Source organism: Apium graveolens, chromosome 7 (assembly GCF_009905375.1).
Source record: "Apium graveolens cultivar Ventura chromosome 7, ASM990537v1, whole genome shotgun sequence".
NCBI classification, from domain to species: domain Eukaryota; kingdom Viridiplantae; phylum Streptophyta; class Magnoliopsida; order Apiales; family Apiaceae; genus Apium; species Apium graveolens.
In genome coordinates this window covers 204,668,441-204,685,128 of record NC_133653.1, presented here as the reverse complement: position 1 = coordinate 204,685,128, position 16,688 = coordinate 204,668,441, and the positions used below count along the sequence as shown (strand labels likewise).

Sequence of the window (16,688 nt, the reverse complement as noted above, 5' to 3'; positions counted from 1 at the left end):
TTGTCGTTCAGTTCTTAAAAATATGCAGGAGTGCCCCGGAACCCTGTCAGAACCTCCTCGGGAGTGGGACGAGCAGCAAGATCATCCTTCAACTTCTGATTTTCAGCCCTCATCTCCCGAACAGAAGTCTCAGCCCGATCCTGCCTCTCCCGGATCTCGTCCAGAATCTTCTTATGAGCAGCAGCCTCCCTTGCACTCGCCTCCTTCAGCTCCTGTATCTCCCGGGAAAGCCGCTCGGATTCAGTCTTGTAGACCTCAGCAGCATCAGCCTTCGCCTGAAGGCTCCGGGTTATGCAAACCAGCCCAGCAACCCGGGAGTTAGCCTGAAAACATTATAAAACGCGATTAGGTAACACGACTACAAGAACACAAGAAGAAGACAAGTAAGAAAAAGGCTTACATCAGTGATATCCTCCTGAAGCCCGACCAGGAAGTCGTCGAGAGGCTCCTTCCTGTACTTCTTCCTCTCCGCCGTGCTAGCATAATTCTCAAACAGCTCCCTCCGGCGAGTCTCCGGGGTGAAACTACCAAGCAGGGCCTTCAAAGTTTCCGGAGTGTCCGGGGCCAGGTCAACAGCAGTCTTCTTCGAAACCGGGCCCTCGTACACATCATCACCTTTGTCCCCGGAACTCGCGGGGGTGCTCTTCCTCTTTCGAGGTGCTGGAACCCTTATCACATCCCCCTGCTGCACGTCCCCAGCCCGGGGTTCGTTGATCACGATTGTTGTCCTCCCCGGGCGAGACGCCGCCGCCTTCCGGGCCGCATCATCACCCTCTCCAACCTTCTTCTTCCCAGCGTCCAAGCTCGTCATTCCCCCAATCCTTCGCAGTTTGGCCGACAGATTTTTAAGTTGGGCAGACATATTGGGGGGATAGGGGATTAACTTCGGAATACCTGAAAAGGAAAACAACAAAATATCAGTCCCGGATACAAGCAATCAATAAAAGTTACGGTATCAAAATAAAGCTAAGGCAATAGACTTACATCCGGCAGCATGCATGTTCTCATTGCTAGTAAAATAGTCCCGGGTCCACTGCGTCCCAAGTGCCCCACAGAAGGCATAAACCATCGCGAGAGCTGCTTACCCGAGCCGCTGGACCGGAAACCTATCTGTTTTAATTTCATGTTTATGGAGTGGCATGAACTCCAGATCCCCACCCCGGACAAAAATGAACTCCCGGTGCCATCCCTTAAGCGACGTCAACATACTAACCGGGAGAACCATCTTATCAGAGGGATACCCACAGTCCTCTATCCTAAACATGAACTCATAAATCGGCCGAGCGGTGGATCTCTTAATTTTAAAAATATGATGGAAAAGTTTGAAGGTGGGGAGGTAATTTTTGGCATGGCAGCAAGCTAAAAACCAGCTGATCCATTTCACCGAATTCGGGGCTAGCTGAGTAAAAGGGATACCATAAACATCCCGACATAGGGATTTGGTGAACTGATGTAATCCGAGGCGCATGCCCCGGAGATGCTCCAATGGAATTCCAACTTATACCCCCTCTGGTCTGTGGTATACCCTTTCATGCTCCTCGGGCCATCTCCACTGGTATGTATCATCAAGGTTAAAGGCGAGTCTAAGGGCGTCATCTACCTCAGCGTCCGTATATTTCTCCTGGACCTCTTTATGAACCGCCCCGCACTCATACCTAGTCCCCGGGGCGGTGAAGAACTTCCTGTTCATGTCATCCTCGTTATAGGGCTCCCTGCCTCCCAAACCATCCGGGCCCCCATATGCCTCGGATAAATCTCTGTAATAAAAGCCCAGGGGCTTAGGGTTCACTCTGCACTGGACAAAGTATTCATCTACATCCTCCCATGACCCATCCGGATTCGATAAGGTACCCCCGGGACCTAACACTAGGGTCTGAGCTAAAACTTGTTGAGACTGGTCAACCCGGGGAGGCATCTCTACTGAACTACTGCTAGAGGAAGAAGAAGGGTAGAAGGAGTTAAGTTTGCCTAATCCGACAGGACGCTCGGGATACCGGTTCCTAAGAGTAGCAATACGTTTAAAACGGCTACCTGGCATATACTATGTGTGTCTATATAAACGCACCCCGGAGTCAATGCCAAACCCGAACCCAACAACAACAAAAACAAAACAAAAAACAGAGAAAATTTAGAAACAAATCGTGTACGTATCTTACCCCAAAAACAAGATCTACAGCATATACATACATATACAACCAAAAACATATATCAAGAACACACCCCGGGCCCTTCAACTTTTTACACTACTGAAAACCCACTTATTCGCATACAAAACTACCAAAATCCATGTTATTTGCACAAATCAAACACAAAACCACTGAAAAAGCTATGCAAAATCAATTAAACTGCACGATTTTAGTTTCAAAGCAACAAAGCATTCACACTACTCGAACAAAAAACTGCACAATAATGGAGAGACGCTCGAGCAAAACCAGTGGCATGCATGGCATAAAAGTGGAAGAAAGCAAGAAGAATGTACTTACAAATAGCAGGAGATAAAATGAAGGCTTCAACAAGAAATACTCCGAAAATCTCTGAAAAATCTCTCTTCGCTCTCTGTTGAAAGTGTTCGCGTAAAAGAAAAAAGAAAGAAGGGAGGTATTTATAGGAGGAAGAGGGACAAAAGAAAGATGAACGATTTTGTGGTGTAAAAAGTAACTGCACGCCTCCCCCACGTGGCAACCTCCAATTCGCCCCCAGAAATTAACTACACAGCCGTTATTACCACGACTGTCAAGGTAATGATGAAAAGGCACGTCTTTTAAGGAGAAAAAATGGGGGGAGTTAAAATTCCTGTACACTCAAAAGATATGTATAAAACGTACGTATCCTTGACCCCGGCTGGAATCCCAACAGTCGCCTGACACCCCGGATTCGCAGTATCAACCTTTCAGAGTCCGGTCAAATCAAATGTCAGGGGTATACTTTTCCACCAAACCACGCACAAAATTCAAATTCAAAATCAAAGACTAATCAAAGCAACCCCGGAGTCTCATCCCCATTCGACCCCGGGGTCAGGGGGCAACAAATAAAAACCCCCCAAAACTTTTCTAAGTATGTCAAGGAATCTCACCTTGAACTCAAGTCAAATGACTAACCAAGTCAACCCCGGAGTCTCATCCTCATTTGACCCCGGGGTTAGGGGACAACAAATCAAACAACCCCCAAAATTTTTCAAAGGCGTCGCGGCACAAAGGTAATTACTCTATTCCCCCATCCGGGTAAACCCGCATAAGGGAGTGGGGGGCAAATGATAGCCCATAACAATTCAGGCCCAAGTGAAGAGGCCCAGGGCCCAAACACAAGATCCCAGGACACGTGGCGGCATCACCACCGTCCAGGTTCCCGAGATCCAGAACATTTCTACGGTCCGGATCTGGCAGTACTCTGACGGATTCAGCGTTGACCTTGAGGAGCCCAGGACACGTGGCAGCATCGCCACCGTCCAGGTACCCGGGACCCAAGACGTTCCTAAGGTCCGGATACGATAGTACTCTAACGCATCCCAGACGTCTAGATGCCCTACAGTCCAAAAGGTCAACCCACGGTCCAGATGAGAAGGGACAAACCCCTGAACCCTAGTACGAGGCCTATAAAAGGTAGAACAGAAGGAAGGTTACAGGTTACGATCTCACATACTCTCTCTCTCACCTATACTTACATGCACACACGTACACCCCATAAAGATATTCGCATAATCCCCCATTTTGCCCTTCTTCTCCTTAAGAACCCTTTCTCATTCTCACGCCGGAGGTGCCGCGGGGCTGCTACCCCCCTCCGGTTCTGTTTTATAGGTTCTCACCCTACAGCTACACCGCACGCCGCCGCCGTCGCCGTCCAAAAGGAGTTTGAGTCCGGGCCCAGCCAGGAGAAGACCCCGGAGTGATCGGGGATTATCAGACTCTGTATTAGATACCTCAAACCTTTTTTCCCCTAAAAAGTGAATCATCCTATTTTTTATGTGTTGTTTCATGTTTTCTTAATGAATTTCGCCTGGAAAAAAAAAAGAAGTAATGAATTTCGCCTATTATTATGAATTTTACTAACAAAAACACACTATATTTTTTAAAAACAATTATAATGTTTACTGAAATTATAATAGAATACGTTATAATTATTACTCCCTCCGTCCCAAAATATTCTTCCTATTTTGACTTTTTGTGTTGTTCATGTTAAGCAATTGACTACTAATTTATATCTAATTTATAAGATCAAACATAGTTATGAGTGATTTTGTTAAATTCGTATTTATTAGTATTTTAAAAATTTTAATATTTAATACTAATAAGAAATTAAAGATATTAACCATCAAAAGTATGCATAAACGTGTTTAACACAAATAGGAAACGTTTTTAGGGGGACGAGAGAGTATCGGTCAGGACTCGGGATCTGGAACCACGAAAATTACGCCCCCTTGCTAATATAAAGTGATTTTGATTATATTACTCTGTCAAGTCTAATGGCCCTTTCTCTCCTGATGTTGTTAACTTTTGGTTTTATACATTTGGATCTAGATCTTGGGCGTGTTCGTGTGACAATTTATAACTTATTTTTTATATGATTTTATAGGTTCCTAACAGTTTATTAAGAAGTGTTTGTCGATCATATTTAGAAGTTGAATTTATAATTTATAAACTCATAAATTGAATGTTAACAACGACATATTTTTTCTTAATATTTTAATATTTTATTTTTTTATTAACTTTAATTTTAAAATAGATTTTTATAAATATTATATTAATTCGAAACTCATGAATTAAGATAATTGTATATAAAAAATATTTATTTTAGTTCATTTAAATAAAAATAATTCTGACTTCTAAGTAAAGTGATCCAAATACTTATATAACTTCTAATTTTTAATTTACTTATCACTTATAAATTATTTATTCATTTTAAATTATAAATTATTTATTTTAATATTTTTCAAACGGACCCCTCCTGTTTATACGAAGATCTGGAAACCCCCCACGGTTTAACACTTAAAGTACCTACATTTGGTAATTACATTAGCATAATTAATAGTATACACAGCATCTAACAAATAATTTGCATCTTGAACTTGGTGTGATTCAGTCCGATACATCAATGAAAAACATTCGTCATAGTTTAGATTCTGAATTCAAGAATTTTGTGTGTCGGTAGGAGCGTATATACATTTAGTAATAAAATCAGATATAATATTTACCTACAAATTCAAAAAATCTTGCAGGCATAAGCTACTGGGGGCAGGGGCCCGTCAAGACCTTTGACCAATCTTAAATAAGAGGCCTTACTTAAAAAAATATATATTAATTTAATGATACTCCCACTTAACTCATATTTAAATTTATGACACATACTTTAAAGTGATTAAAACTTGATATATTAGATATTATTTTTAATTTTTATATCAAATTAAAACTTAGATTATGAACTTTAATTTAATAAAAGTATTAAAAATGATAATTATGTTTACGTACAATTTTTTTAACACCTCGATATAATGTTAAGTCATTATTTACTTAATATTTTCTAATAAAATATTTAAGTTAACTTTTTGTAAATTTTTTAAATTATTAATAAAATCTTTTATCAAATATTTTAAATTCTTTAGGTTTTAATTATATATATATCAAATAATTTAATAATATTATAATAAGCGAAATCCCTTTTTATTTGGTCCCAAATTTGATATCACTTTATTTTTATTTGACCCATATTTTGGTTTCACTCTACTCATCCTATTTTTAATACAACTCTATATTATTTTACTTTTAATGAAATATAACTAAATTGCTAAAATCTTATTATAATTATTTCTATTTTTATTTCAGCTCCAAAATCTTATTTCTGATATGACTCTATATAACCATATAGTATTTTTTTAATGAAATAGTAAAATCATTAGTATTATTATAATCTTTTTTTCATTATAATTCTAATGCAAGTAATTTATTTATCACATGTATATTACAATTTTTTTACTTTTCTTAAAATAATTGTAAATAAAAAAATAAATTAATAATAACTTCAATTCCCGATTTGTCTAACTTTTATTTCACGTCTAGATTCATATATTTTGTACAGTTGTAAATTATTTTTCAATAAATTAATATGATTATTAGAATTATATTGTAATTGTAATTGTAATTTTATTAATAATCAATTATATTGTAATAAATAATATATTGAGATAATTATGGTGATATATAATGAGAAAATGTACGGATTACCCCTTTTTTAAATTCGGATGCCCGAAAATAAATATTAGCGTGCAGTAGGGATTAAAAAACCGGTCAACTAATGCGTACTAATATTTTATTTGAACTATACACATGTTTTTTACGCGTGATCATGCAATTAAAATTTTGAGTTTGCTAAATACGAATGTTAAACGTGCGTATCATATATTAAAAAAATATTATAAAAACATACATGTTCGACATGTTTATATATAAATATATACAAAATATACATTTTTGTGATATATATTCGTGTTTAATGGATATTTTGGGCAATACTTTTCACCACGGGATATTTTGGATAGTTTGGATTGGGCTTTGTAAGTATAAATAATTTTTTTTGATATAACATCTATACTATTATGATTTTTAAAAATTATTTAAATAAATTAATTCGCTTCACACGGATTAATACCTAGTTATTATTTAATATATAAAATAGGTGTATTGAAAAAAAGTAGTGGATATAAATGCATGTAATGATTTATATTCTTTATCATTTTTAAAATATATATAATTGAGCCAGATGTATAAAAAAAACTGTATAAAATTGAACGAATAATATGCGGACCTATTAAGCTTTAAGGTTTACATTAACACAGTCGTTTAGCCCGTGATGTAAAAATATTCCTTTTAATTTTTAAAGTAATAAAATATATTTTTCACCCTTAACCTAGAAAAAGGTGTATATTGGAGGGTCCGCAAATAAAAAATATTTTCAATTCTTTAAGAACAAAAATGTACAATTTTAAATCAAATAGATCGACAAGTATATTAGTGAAAACATAAATCTCCAATAAAATTATAAAAATATGATAATTATATCTCCTTTTTTAATACTCGTTTAAAGTATAGATCTATAATTTTTTTTTAATTTTTTTCTTTCTCAATAAATATTTTATGTTTAAACTTTTATATAAAAAAATTAAAAAAATATTATAAAACCGTATTTTATATAAGTCTCCAAATATGTGTAAATGGAGGGGTAGTATATATTATTACTCCCTCCATCCCATTTTAATTGTCACATTTGGATTTGTGTAGTTCAAATTGACTTAAGTTTGACAGAAGTTTATTAATAATTTATAACTAAACAAAATAAAAAAGTTATATCAGTGAAAAGTAGATTTAATCTACTTTAATATATAATTTTCAGTTTTGTGAAATAATATAAGAGTAATATTTAATTTTTGATCAAAAAATGATCAATCTGACTTCTATAAAAGGAAATGTGATAACTAAAATGAGATTTTGCTCAAGGAGGTGCCCACGAGGGTTTAAGCCGCCATGGTTCATTCTAAAAACCAATGGCTACTTTGCTACCGACTTCTTTCTTTATACTCCCTATATCCCCTTGAATTCTATACTTACTTTTCGGTACGCTTTTTAATATTTATTTAAAACATAATTCCATAATATTTTTTTTAAAAAAAATTCTGAATAAAAGTTTCATGTTTAAACTTTTATTAAAAAAAAAATTTGAAAAAAACATTATCAAACTTTACTTTATAAAAGCACGTGCAAATAATAAACGTATAGAATCGAACGGCAAGGAGGTAGGAGGTAGTATTCAAGAGTGACGTCATGATATCAATAAGTGCTGGCAAAATGGCACTATAATTAACTTCTTTGATACACCTTTTCGTCCCCATGCTTTGTTCTATAATGTATGTTTGCACTCCTCCACAGTCCCACCTCCCACTCCCAAGTCGACCTGTACCTCGCACAAAAGCACAATACACCCATATCAAAATTCTAGTGAATATGTGTTTACATTTATCCTACTATTCAAAATTATTGGATGAGTCATGAGTGTCACTTTCCTAAAAAACTAACCCAAGATTACTTCTTTTAAGTCTTAATTTAGCTCAAACACTACTCTAATTCATCATTTGTTGATTTTCAGAGCAAATGCGAGATGAAAAGACAAAAATGACCTTGAATACACAATAAATAATTATTAAAAAATTTAGTTTTTTCATACTTTTTTTGCCATGTAAATTATAAAAGTGTGCTGCCAAATAACATTTCCCTAATGCAAAGATTAATGGTCCATTGGTTCTTTTGGCTTTAGACAATGGGTAGTGTTATATTTCTTTTGCATCAAGAATGGGGGGGGGGGCCTATGGGGAAACCAGAGGCATGTGTTGGCTATAAGACAAACACAAATTTACTGGAATACAGAACATAATTCACTACACTTAAACACTGGGGAGCCAAGAGTCATAAACTAAAACAACACTCCTTTCTATATATACACACACCCCTTAAGCTCTTACTAATAAAACCATCACTCTTCTATCAGCAATGAAGGCCTCAAGCCCCTTAACCCTCTCCCCCATTATCTTCTTTACATTTGCACTGGTCTTAATTTCTACTGCCCAAGGCAATAACTGTGACAAGCCACAACAAGCCTCAACCCTCCAAGTCTTCCATGTCAACAGCCAATGCTCGCCATTCCGTTCGCAAAACCACGTCTCGTGGGAAGAAAGTGTGCTTCAAATGCAGTCAGAAGACAAATCCAGGCTCCTCTACTTGTCAAGCCTCGCGGTTGCAAAGAAGTCTGTGGTGCCTATTGCTTCAGGGAGAGGGATTATACAAAGCCCAACATATGTTGTGAGGGCAATGGTTGGAACACCACCTCAAACATTCCTTATGGCTGTGGATACTAGTAGTGATGCTGCTTGGGTGCCTTGCTCTGGCTGCATTGGCTGCCCTTCTTCTACTTTTGCTTCCGAAAAATCGACATCTTTTAAGACTCTTGGTTGTCAAGCTCCTCAATGCAAACAGGTAACACTAACATCTAAACATTTGTCAAGTATTTTCATTCACTTAGGGATTCGAATCCTCGAAAGTGCCAGGGAGGCACTTGAACAACTCAAAAAAATTGTTGTAACCAGTTTTTCAGTTCCATGACTAATTATCCTTTGTGATGAAATAATTAGGTTCTGAACCCCACCACTTGCACAGCCATTGCTTGCAGCTTCAACACAACCTACGGAGGCTCCACTGTGGCGGCAAACCTCTCGCAAGATTCCCTAAAACTCGCATTGGACATCATTCCAAGCTACACATTCGGCTGCATTCAGAAGACCACAGGCAACTCGGTGCCACCGCAAGGTCTTCTCGGTCTAGGCAGAGGTCCATTGTCACTGTTGTCACAAACTCAGAGCCTTTACAAATCCACATTCTCTTATTGCTTGCCTAGCTACAAGTCACCTAACTTCTCCGGTTCGCTCCGGTTGGGTCCCACTGCTCAACCCTTTCGGATCAAGTATACCCAATTACTCAAGAATCCTAGAAGATCATCACTTTACTATGTCAACTTACTTGCCATCAAAGTTGGCAAGAGAGTTGTCGACATTCCGGCTAGCGCATTCGCATTCAATCCAACTACCGGTGCAGGAACTGTTTTCGATTCAGGTAATATTTCAGATTTAAATTCTAGGTGACTAGATAATTCATTATTAAAAACTTAACTTTGATGCTAACATTCTTAGATATCATTTCGGTCCACATTAGTGAATAATAACATAGGAAAAAAGGTGAAAAAATTTGTAGGCACGAGTTGGTGCCAATTTGTCAAAAAAGGACCACACTCACCACACTAACGCGTCACCCGTGCCTTATGCGGTTGTGCCATGTACCTATAACTTAAATTACAGGGAACGATTTAATGGTTGAAATAATAATTTTGTTTCCGTGCTTAAAAATCGAGATTTTCTGTTTTGTTATATCAGGCACCACCTTCACTCGGCTTGTACAATCAGCCTACATTCCAGTAAGAAATGAATTTCGCAGACGTATGGGCAAAACCGGAACCGTCTCATCACTAGGCGGATTCGACACGTGTTATTCGGTCCCGATCACTATCCCATCCATCACATTCATGTTCTCGGGCATGAATGTGACACTCCCTCAAGACAATTTCCTGATCCACAGCAGCTCTGGTAGCACAACTTGCCTGGCCATGGCAGGGGCACCAGATAATGTGAACTCTGTCCTCAATGTCATTGCCAGCTTGCAACAACAAAACCATAGAGTTCTCTTTGATGTTCCAAACTCAAGGCTTGGTGTATCCAGGGAGACATGCACTTAGATTATACATAAATCTGTTTGTTAAATTAATGGCTTCAATAATTAATTGGCACTTAACTTGTGTCATCTTATCTTCTTTAAGCTTGTTTATTTTGGTTGAGGTGATGCTCTGATATGGATGTGTATGTTCTTTTTCTTCATTGTGTTTGTTTATGGGGAAATCGATCATTTTATTTAGATCTTGAAGCAAATTTATCTGATACATTCGATACTTGAGCGTGATGATTTCGGTAAGATAAAAAATATGTATCTCAGTATTCGCGAACACAATTATTATTACAATCCGAGCTCTCAAACTCTGTTACTGAAAATGAGGTAGCAGATAGCAATAAATAAACAAATTATATATATTTTTTGTGAATAGTAAATAGCGCATAATGAGATCCTAATTATGTAATTCAATAATTATATGAAAATCAATTTAAATCTATTCGAAAATTATTCGAACCGAAAATATAACCAAAAATGATCCAAAATACTAGAACCGATTATAACTTGGAACTAATCAAAACCGAATAATATATCATCTGAACCGAATATGACCCGAATCACGCAAAATTATGCTTATTTTTTTTTGTAAAAGTACATTATATAATATTAAAAATACTATATTTAATAAAATGATACCTTTTTAAATCTTACAAATTAAAAAATTAATAAGTTATGATCTGAAAATATTTAAATCGAACTTAATTTGAACCGAAGTTTGTTCTATCTTAAAGCGAATTTCATCCGATTTCAATCCGAATTAGACCCGAATCAAATCACATTCGATTTAATTCAATCCGGTGGTCTCTAAGTATATATCCTAATCCTAAAGTAAATTCGATATGAAATTGATCATATCGGGAATCGATCGAATTGTCCGATTTGCAAGATGTACGTACGAGGTTGTAAAGTAACATTTCTTGTTATATATGTATTTTTTGCAAGAAAAATTGTAACCACTGTATTTCTTTTAAAAAATATTATTACTAGAAATGGGGCAAATCTTGTAACTATTATCTTGGTCACAAGTTCGAATCCCACGGGAGGAGAATTTATGATTATGCCTCCTGAGTCAGAGTCTGTCACTTAAATGCGGTTTACCTTGATTCACGTGATTTGCAGGCTATTGCGTGAGCCCGTAGGGTTTACCCAGTGCGCACCCAAAGGATAGCGGCTGCGGATTACTTACGATAAAAAAAGTGCCTAAAAGTACATGCTATTAAGTGAGCCCGAATAATTTATACAGTGCGCACCCAAAAGGTAGCGGATACGGATTAATTAGATTAAAAAAAAGATGCCTAAAAGTATGTATCTTTTAATTGTACAAGTTTAGGATATATTTTTATTATTCTTAAGAAATTAATTTATTTAGTAAATAAAAAATACAATGAACAAAATTGACAAGGCAAGTGGCCACACTTGTGATTAATAACATAGATACATGTACGCAACATTTGTTAAATATAACCGAATTTCAGACAGAATGTTTTGGGACATGTTAAATCAAGTACTTACGTGACTATTATTATTGCTAACCGTTAGAAAGGTGATCCAGCTAAAGATCCATCCAAGTGAAGAAAAGTATCGACTAATTTTTAATTCTAATCCGACTGTAATGGTGTCACGGGTCACCTGTTCATTTTGTCCCTCTCTAAAAGAAAAAAAGTATTTAACAGAAATAAAATTTAAATTAAACATATAACCACAGTTTTAAGACAAATCTAACTTTATTTGTAGTAAAGTCACGAGATCATAAAGGAAAATGATATTTCCAGAGCTATTTCTTCATTTACAGAGCAATATTAGTATGAAAAGACAAAACTACCCTCCCTATATTTACAATTAAAGCATTAAAAAATATGAATGTAAAGTTAATTTGATTTTTTCACAATTTATTTGCCCTGAAAACAAAAAAAGAGTTCTGGAAATAATATTTCCCATCATAAAATATCGAAATACACCGTTATTTTTAAATTTTGATTGTGCAACACCTTTTCTTTTACCTTTGATTTGTGTGGTTTAGAGCATTATAGGACATTGGTTCGCTAAAATAATAATTAATAATTAAACGGAAATTGTACTCTAGTCATAATTGTTAAATATATTTTAAAAATAATATTTTAAGTAACTAAAATTAATTTTATTATTACAAAAATGACATTCAAACTTTATAAACAAAATCCTTATCACTTTATATAACTTTCCTCAAGTTAACTTTAATTTTTTTTTCCTCTTAATATATTTAGAATATGATAAAAATGTTCTCGAATTCAGGGCAGATAATTTAAAACCAAAATAGCCGAGTATCAACTCTTACCGTCGGTGCTCCTTTTCTGTGATCAAGTCCTAACGTCAATGTCATACAGGAAACCATAATGTTTATATTGGGCGTATATTTGGGCCTCCAAGCAGGGTGCATGTCACGCCGTAATTAGTATGTTTTTTCATGATTTGAAATGTCTTTTTATTAAAAAAAATTTAATATTTATTATAATGTTAGAAATATCTAGAAATAATAAATATAATTATAAAATATTTACATATATTTGAATATCTAAAAAGTTAATAATGTAAATGAGTATTATGATGGTATTCGGTTGTTACTATTAACTCACTTTAATTTTACATTCAAATTCATTATATATTAGTATAATAAATATATTTTAAATTTTATTATATTTAATTGATAATGACATGCCATTTGTGCATGCCTTTTAACAAAAAGTATGCCTATAGACATGCATTGGACTATATACAATTTTTGAATTTTTACTAAACTTGGTGTTCACCAAGCTTCTCTTCTATATCTCTTTTTTGACTTTTAAATAGTCAAATTTACTAGTTTTTGACGGGTAATTAAGAAAAATTTATATATTATTTTAAAAAATTAAAAAATATATTTTAAAGAGATTTATATATATATTTTAATGGTGTAAGTTTTTAAATTTATCTAATAATAAATTAAATGTAATTTACGGTCAAAATATGATAAAATTGACTAGAAATTATTTAAAACAGAACACATAATATGAGATGGATGAAGTATTAGAATATTATAATTAAAAATACGATTAGTTTACAAATTGCAGTTTGCAGATTAGAATATCATACTTTGCATTTTCTTTTTCCCCCTTTGACAGGATCATCTAGTCTACTCTGGCGAAACTTCCCAGCTTACAAAAATCTTGCTGATCAAGCATCGGGTAGGATGACACTTTATAAATCCAACATTAAGATAAAACATTTTTTTAACACTATTGTCAGTGAACAGTGAACCGTCTTTTCAGTCTGCTAAATTTCATACCATTTCAAATTTTTTTGCTAATTAAACAGAAGCATACACTTTGAACTCTTGACATGCTATAAGAGAAGCAATAGAGATGCGCTACAAAGGAAGAGGTTCACGGAGTAATCTGGTAACAACAAAATTTGAGATTTTTAGCCGGAATTAAAATCTATTATAGTGGTTTTTTGCCGAAAAATCAAGAGGTGTGTGGTGGTTTGTGGTTGTTTTAAGCTGAGATTGATCAGAGTAAGTGGTGGCTAACTTATCTGTTCTCAACTTTTTAATCTCAATGTGTCTACGTACCCTTTATATAGGGATCAAACCTAACGTAGTTCTTGGGGAACAAGAAATCTAATGGGCTTAGACTTCTTATTCCTAGGCCCGGTAGAAACCTATCCAAAATCCATTTTCCGATAGCTTTAGGAATGTCCAACTATGAGGCCCAACCGCGAAGGCCCAAGACTCGTCCGTAATCGTAGGACTTCACGGATAGTGCATCTTCCAGCGCAAGGATAACACTCCGCTACAACTATCTCCCTTGATTTACGGACGCAGGTATAGCCACGGTTTATCTCAAATACCAGACGCATTCCTGTCCCCCGAATGAGGATAACCCACCAGATAGCAGGACAGATGATCCCAAGCTCTTGGGTGCAAAGTGCAGGATGACTCCAAAGTTCTCCAACGAGGACACCCGTTGAATACAAGAACAGAGTTCTCAAAGCACACACCAAAGTTAACCCCACATCCCCAACGAGGACACCCGTTGAATACAGGAGGAGGCCTTCAATCATCAGGCATACCCCTGGAGGCTTTCTAGCTTTTCACGGACATCCCCCTCCTTGACCGTCTCAAAGAGGGAATTCTTCAAAGAGTGCCTGCAACAAATACATTAATAGAAATAACCCTCCATTGCTCCTTTTCACGCATGCTTTGTCCTGAGCTCATCCTTGAGAATGCATTTACCACACATAGGACGCGTCCTAAGACATTGGACGCGTACTCCAACCTTCATTGCTAAAAGACCACAATTGCTAGATACGTCCTCCACGGTGGACGCGTCTTCTGTTCCTGGACGCGTCCTACACCATATAGTTGCTTTCAAACCTCCTTACCACAAAATTATCATTAATAAACATTCCACAAATTTTGGGTGCGTCCTACGTTCATGGGCGCGTCTTCTATCTTCCTTGTCAAAGGACCACTTTGGTAAACACTTCCACCAAAGTGGACGTGTCCTACAGACTTGGGCGCATCACCTCTTTTGCAACGCAGCACCGAGTTTGACTCTAATCAACCCGCGTTTGACCCGCATTGATCCAATGCCAAATTTTGGGTATAACAACTACCCCCAAATTCCATACGCAGTTGAAAACAAAGTTGGAATTTTTCTCCTTAAACCCAAGCAACGAAATTTGGCTTACAAACACAGGACGCGTCGTTGGTTGAGGACGCGTCTTTTCATTCACTTTATACCCGTTGCGTTACAGTTGTCATCCACATCAGCATGCCCTCTTCTATAAATACCCTAAAATGAAATTCATATCATCACTTTACTCTCTCAACAACCGCCGTCGCCGCCGTTCAAGCAAAAATTTCAAGGTCAAAAATCCGGCTATTTTCTCCACTCATTTCTCAACTTTTTGTAGCCAAACCACCCCTCAACTTACAAGGTATGTAAATCTCTTCTTATTTCTTCATTTCATCGATTAGATTGACTGTAATAATCAAAAAACTGTTCGTATACCTTTTTCCTCCATGAACTGTTCTTCTTTTCTCTTTGTATATATATATATATGTATGTATATGTCATCCTCTATATTTTTCTCTTTTGATTCTCTAATTACGTGATTTTAGGGTTTTGTGGAATTCCCCCAAATTGATCACAGTCAATTTAACTTCTATTGTATTTCAATTCCTGTGGACGCGTCGTCCTTATAGGGCACGTCCTACCTATTCGCATAATCTAAATGTCATAAGCTAATTCATCATAACATGAAGAGAGTTAACGTTTCATCAGACTAGGACGCACCTTAGGCCATACATATTAATAAAATTTCCCTGAGTTAGACTTTTTAGGACGCGTCTGAAAGAGATATGTCCTAAGTCCAATCATGTATGATGATTTAGGAATAACTTTTATGTAATCTGTTTTGATTTCATTGATATTAATAAAAGACTTGTCTTATTTTTTATTGCGGGCTTTATCTATTTTAAGTGTTTAAATAAGATATACCACAGTTTAGAGTAAAGCTTTTTATGGATTGTGATGAGATCATAATAATGAGACCTAAAAGATGATAACTCTAAACTTAAATAGTTCCTGGTCGTAGGATTACTAACTGGTAATTAATAATCCGTAAAGATCGGTACATACTATGCTTGCTTCATTATGAAGGCTGTCTGTTCTCATAGACATTTGTGTGGTGACACTATAGCTAGTATGTAGGTGCTTATTATAGAATAAGTTCACTGAACATGACTCACACAGCTGAACAACTGATGGAGTTCACTCACGTGTCAGCAGTTGTTCACATAGTGATAATTGTACAAGTATCCTTAGACTTGAGATCATCATAGTCATCTTGTGTACACTGAATTATGCTTTGGTTTAGTTCTTAGTCTCCAGGGACAATTATAAGGGCTCTACTGGGTATAGGAATTTGTACACGAAGATAGTGTATGATCAATAAAGGATCTACCCCTTCCAGTGAATGAAGAGAATGTTCAATGCTGATCCACTTATACTAGTTCAGGAATCTCTGGCCAGAGTGAATGAAATTAGAAAGGAGTTTCTAATTTACATTAATTAGAACAAAGCATAGTGAATGGGAAAGCATATGATTAAATAAGATAGGTTTGACACAAGTTCCATACCTTGTATTTAATCGTGACATTGCAGGGTAGAAGGAATTAATTGTATGGCAACTATTCACTAAATGAGTTCTTGGTATTCTAGCAGTGAATTCGTATTATCCGGATAGTCGCGATATGCTGAGAAGTATCCCTCACGATGTAGAATAAATATGATTAATTAATTAATCATATTTAATGAATTAGAGAATTTATATAAATAATGATAAAATAGTTTT

General features: G+C 35.8%; 1 protein-coding gene across 1 annotated transcript; it reads left to right on the top strand.

Moving 5' to 3' along the window:
* The first annotated feature begins 8,432 nt into the window (after positions 1 to 8,432).
* Positions 8,433 to 10,499, top strand: LOC141671676 (aspartyl protease AED3-like). Its single transcript, XM_074477978.1, has 3 exons — positions 8,433 to 9,014; positions 9,170 to 9,647; positions 9,965 to 10,499. The coding sequence occupies exons 1-3, from the start codon at positions 8,532 to 8,534 to the stop codon at positions 10,321 to 10,323; spliced, it is 1,320 nt and encodes a 439-aa protein (XP_074334079.1). The 5' UTR covers positions 8,433 to 8,531; the 3' UTR covers positions 10,324 to 10,499.
* Positions 10,500 to 16,688: the final 6,189 nt, after the last annotated feature.